This window comes from Pieris brassicae, chromosome 2 (assembly GCF_905147105.1).
Source record: "Pieris brassicae chromosome 2, ilPieBrab1.1, whole genome shotgun sequence".
NCBI lineage: Eukaryota > Metazoa > Arthropoda > Insecta > Lepidoptera > Pieridae > Pieris > Pieris brassicae.
This window is the reverse complement of record NC_059666.1, coordinates 4,183,315-4,187,861: the sequence shown is the minus strand read 5'-3', so window position 1 is coordinate 4,187,861 and position 4,547 is coordinate 4,183,315. Positions and strand designations below refer to the sequence as shown.

The following is a 4,547-nucleotide window of genomic DNA, read 5'->3' as shown; positions in this document are numbered from 1 at the left end:
CTTATAATATACATCTTTACATTCTAAAATAGACAATACTTTTGCTGTTATATGCTACAATAAAGAGTTTTATAAAGAGTTTATAAAGAGTTTTAATTATTTTTATTATTACTGTGTAGGTTAAAACAATTGTAAAAAAACTGTATGTTTGATAGTTATGATTATTGATGACGTTAATTACTCCATTTCTTACATGATTTCATAAAAAATACTATTACACATTATTTAAGTTATTGAAATGAAAAACTGTGTAAAATAAATAATTTATTTACAAATAAATAAACTCTAACAACTATTAATTCTGGTACTCAGTCCATCCCTGGTATGGCAGAGGCGTGATTATTTCTCGTCTCCGTCTATGATGACCATGGTGACCAGCGTATATCACCTGGTGATCGTCGTGCTCATCATGAGAGGTCAGCTTCTTGACACCAACAATCGCTGACAGCATTAAAGCGAGGGCTGACACCGCTAATGCCTAGAAGTCAAAGTTAAGATGTTTAGGTATATATTTATTAACACTTTGAAAGATCTCTAACTGTATGCCTTTTTTACATTATTAATTGAGAGGTGGGTATGGAATTACCACTTCGAGTTAATACATGATTGAACTGAGAATTATACACTATAATTAGAATTATACTTTTATACTGTATCCAAATATCTTGCCCTATATCCCTAATAGTATTCATTTCAGAAATTTTTGTACATACATAACATTGTCATCATAAATGAAGGCAGTGTTTTAAGTTCATATTCTACTTATTTCCAATATCATTTTCGTAATGACGCTTTAGTAAATCTAATTTTAAATAAGTTTCGCAATACAGCGAGGAAATGCTGCCAGCGCTAAAGGTACACTGCCACAGGGACCAAACTTTTTAAATTTGTTTTTATTTTCTTTTTGATTGTTTTTATTATTACTTTTTAGGTTAAGAAAATTGATACAAATTATACGTATGTGGCATGATTAAATGATTCAAGATGTTAAAAAACTACTAGACAAGTTGTGCGTTGTTACAAGTACAATATAAATAGGCAAGGTTTATAATTCTTTAGAAAAATATTACAGTAAAGGTCATACAACAATGATTCACTTATTTATTACCCACTGAGAAATTCACTTAAAATAAAGTAAAAATCAGTATTCAGTATCAGATGGGGTTTCTAATGTATTTATGGTTAATGAAATGATTGAATTCTATTCGATCTAATACAACTCCTAATACAATTACAGTGATGGCACTTCATTTGAAACAAATATTGCTTGGAGCCAATGCTCCTTGCGACAATAAAACTACATATAAGGTATCAGTTAGAACAAGTGCTATATTGCTACAGATTTTTTTTAATAAAGTTTTTGATATAAAAATGCAATTCCTTCACAATAGGTTCTTATTGCGACTAACTACCTTTGATGATACTTAAGGTTAGCCTTATCATCGATAAATGAATGCCTTCCTACCATAACAAAGTTTCTTAGTACGTAGTTTCGCAATTTCAGTCATTACATTTTATTGTATTCCCATTGACAAATTGTATTTCAATTGAATCAATAAATAAATCGTTAAAGATCTAGAAACTGCCTTGGGGTACTCGTTTGATCTTTATTCGCTTATATATTTTAACTAACAGCATAGATTAGGGGTGCTTCACACTAATTGGTTCAAAGCCTACGCCTACGCCTAATAAAATAAAATAAAAAATTTTCGCTATTTCACGAATGTAATTATTATTTATTAAATACATAATTTATAAACTTTTGATTAGTTACCTACTAATAGATCCACCATAGATCCAATTATACGGTAATAAGGTATTTTTTGCCCTATATAAATAAAAATGAATGACAAAATATGTTGCCAAGCCCAAAACTTGAAAACGGCTGGAACAATTCGAGTATTTTTAATCCGTTATGATTAGATAAAATAAATCATTAAAGACGCAAATTAAAAAAAAATTGGTATGTTTTGTAGTCTCGACTAAAATCGCTTGGTTATATGACCGCATCTTTAAAAGTTCATTTAATTTATTTAGATAAAAGGATACTCGTAAACTGATTGACTTGTGAAATGAGACTCCATCATCTCTTGCTATCTCAAGTATATCTGAGAGAATATGTAAGGGTTACAAGTTCAAGGACAAATTATAACAATTATATTTAACATATATTTTATTATTAATAGTCTGTCATAGTTATAATTGAGGAATTTTGACCTTTTAGCGGAACAATTTGCAATAACGGAACTAAAATCAGGACCATCACTCATTGTAAAACTCAATAACGTTATAAATATTAATAATTAAAAATGAATAAATAGAAAATTACAACAAATTTAAAAAGTTTTGTACCTGTGGCAGTGAACTTTTAACGCTAGCAGCATTTCTTCGCTGTATTACGATACTTATTCGTTGAGCTAGGAAAGCACGTGAATAATAAATATTATAACGTTATTGATATTACTAACAACTAACAATATATACTTATACGAACGTACGTAAGTAGTTAATTATTATCAGCATTAAGTACTTTCGTTACAAATTTGTTTATTCGGGAAGAAAGAGATATATAATCGTAGTATATACTGTATAAGCCGGAAAAACCGTACTAAGCAACCATCCTTACCTTCATAGTGAGCAATCCCAAGCCTCCGATTCCAGCTGCCCCCAGGGTTTTCGCGAACATGAGCCCTAATAAGGCCATTGAACCTCCGCCATCGCCCTTACCGCGCCCTGTACCTGTTCGTAAAATATCATATCAGTTTTTCGTGTCCATATGTAGTTAAGGTCGTTGTTTACTTTAAGTTTTCAATAATGGAACTATGCAGTGTTTAAATTTTCGTAAGATTTTCAAAATCGAGAATTTATCTACTCCTTTATAAGTAAATTAAATTATTGAAGTAAGTATCAGAAAAAAAAGTTATATAAAAACAAGGCTTATGCAATTTAAATACAATTTTCCTGTCTCGTTGACCACGACGGCTGTAAAGCTTATAAAACATTGAGTTAAAAATAGTGTGATAAATTCACGTTTAAAACGAATATATTGTATTATTATACATTTAGTATATGTTTTCTAAAATATTTAGAACATATTATGTTGTTATCAACTAATAGAAATGTAAAATTTATTTTAATTTCTTTACTCGGTATATTATTATTAAATATTATTGGTTACAACTTTTTCTTATTAAAAAGCCATTGAACCCTTCCGTCGTTTATCTAGCCAATCATAATTACGCTAAATAATATATGTGCTGTATATAATAACTGTATTTAATTTTAGACTCACTTTCGACTAAGAAAAGCGTGACATTTCACTCACGCAATGATTCAATATTCGATAAAAACTACTGTAAAACCTAGTTTTTATTGTAATTCCGTTCTGGATATTGTATTTTAAGCGGCTTAGTGACAACTTTGTATCGTTGCATTATGTATTATCTACTGTCTAAAGCAACAAGATAATGTAGTATTTTCAATGTAATAATTGGAAGTTAAAACTTTACATCTTAACACTATAGAAGACATAATGAAACGAGTTCTGTTTATAAAAACTGTACTTTTGAAACCTAAAAATTTATATGTATTCAGATATTTTAAGTTATTTAAAATAATGTTTAAAGCACTTAATTTCTCATAACAAAATTATATTTTATTTACATGAGAAACTTAATATTATGTATATATTTAAAATAATATTTTAGTTATCCTTACCATTGCTTTCCTTATACGACTCGTCAACAACTTTCAGTGATTCCTGGAAAACTCGACTCAGCTTATCCTTTTCGATCAGATTGGGCAATTTAACGTGTAGCTCATGTCCTTGTAGAAACTTCGCCATTCTAAACAACATAGTATCGCCGAGCGATCGTCCAGATTCCTCCAAGCTATTAGATATAGGCACATTTACTAATTTCACCCCATCTGCTAAATCAATATCACTGTCGAGTAACGCGTATGTACCCGAACAAAGGGCGAGCATCACAATTTTCCGGAACATTTTTCAAAGCACTGGTTCGAGAAATAAGTGAGAAAGGTTTGATATAATGTCTTTTATAGTGGCTTTCGAAAAAACGACAACAACGCGAGAAAAAGTAAGAAGGCTTCGACTGTCATTTTACACTCTGCGACTTTGTTATTATTTAGATTGTGAATGAAACATATTTAATGACTGTTAACAGTGGAAAGTCTACTAACGTTAATATAAATTATCATGGATAATGCCATCTTTAACAGTAATCACAGCTATTGTTATTAGCTATTTGATACAGTAATAAACTATTTAGACGATGGAATATGTATCTATGTATTAAAGGCAAGGCTATATAGTTTTGTTGTTTTAAGTTATAGCTCCGTTAACCTATCAACTATCTATGAAAATTAAGTTTTCTACAGTTTCAATTATTGTTATTTATGTTCAATTTTCATATAGCAAAGAAATTTCGCTTTCGGTTCTATAAATTTTAAATCTTCGTACAATTTTTTTGCCGTCAACGTTGAGAGGTTTTAAGTTGTTTTGATACCTCGAGCGAAGGGTCGCATTT

General features: G+C 29.8%; 1 protein-coding gene across 1 annotated transcript; it reads right to left on the bottom strand.

Moving 5' to 3' along the window:
* Positions 1 to 295: 295 nt before the first annotated feature.
* On the bottom strand, positions 296 to 4,003 carry LOC123720208. Its single transcript, XM_045676745.1, has 3 exons — positions 3,718 to 4,003; positions 2,627 to 2,739; positions 296 to 478 (listed from the first exon to the last, which is right to left on the bottom strand). Exons 1-3 carry the CDS (start codon positions 4,001 to 4,003, stop codon positions 296 to 298), a joined length of 582 nt encoding a protein of 193 aa, XP_045532701.1.
* Positions 4,004 to 4,547: the final 544 nt, after the last annotated feature.

Excerpts from the sequence above, each read along its gene's own strand:
- LOC123720208 (XM_045676745.1), bottom strand. The coding sequence starts at position 4,003 with ATGTTCCGGAAAATTGTGATGCTCGCCCTTTGTTCGGGTACATACGCG. Across the intron at positions 2,740-3,717 it reads GTCGTATAAGGAAAGCAATG|GTACAGGGCGCGGTAAGGGC; the intron begins GTAAGGATAACT and ends TTTTACGAACAG. Across the intron at positions 479-2,626 it reads TGGGATTGCTCACTATGAAG|GCATTAGCGGTGTCAGCCCT; the intron begins GTAAGGATGGTT and ends TTTGACTTCTAG.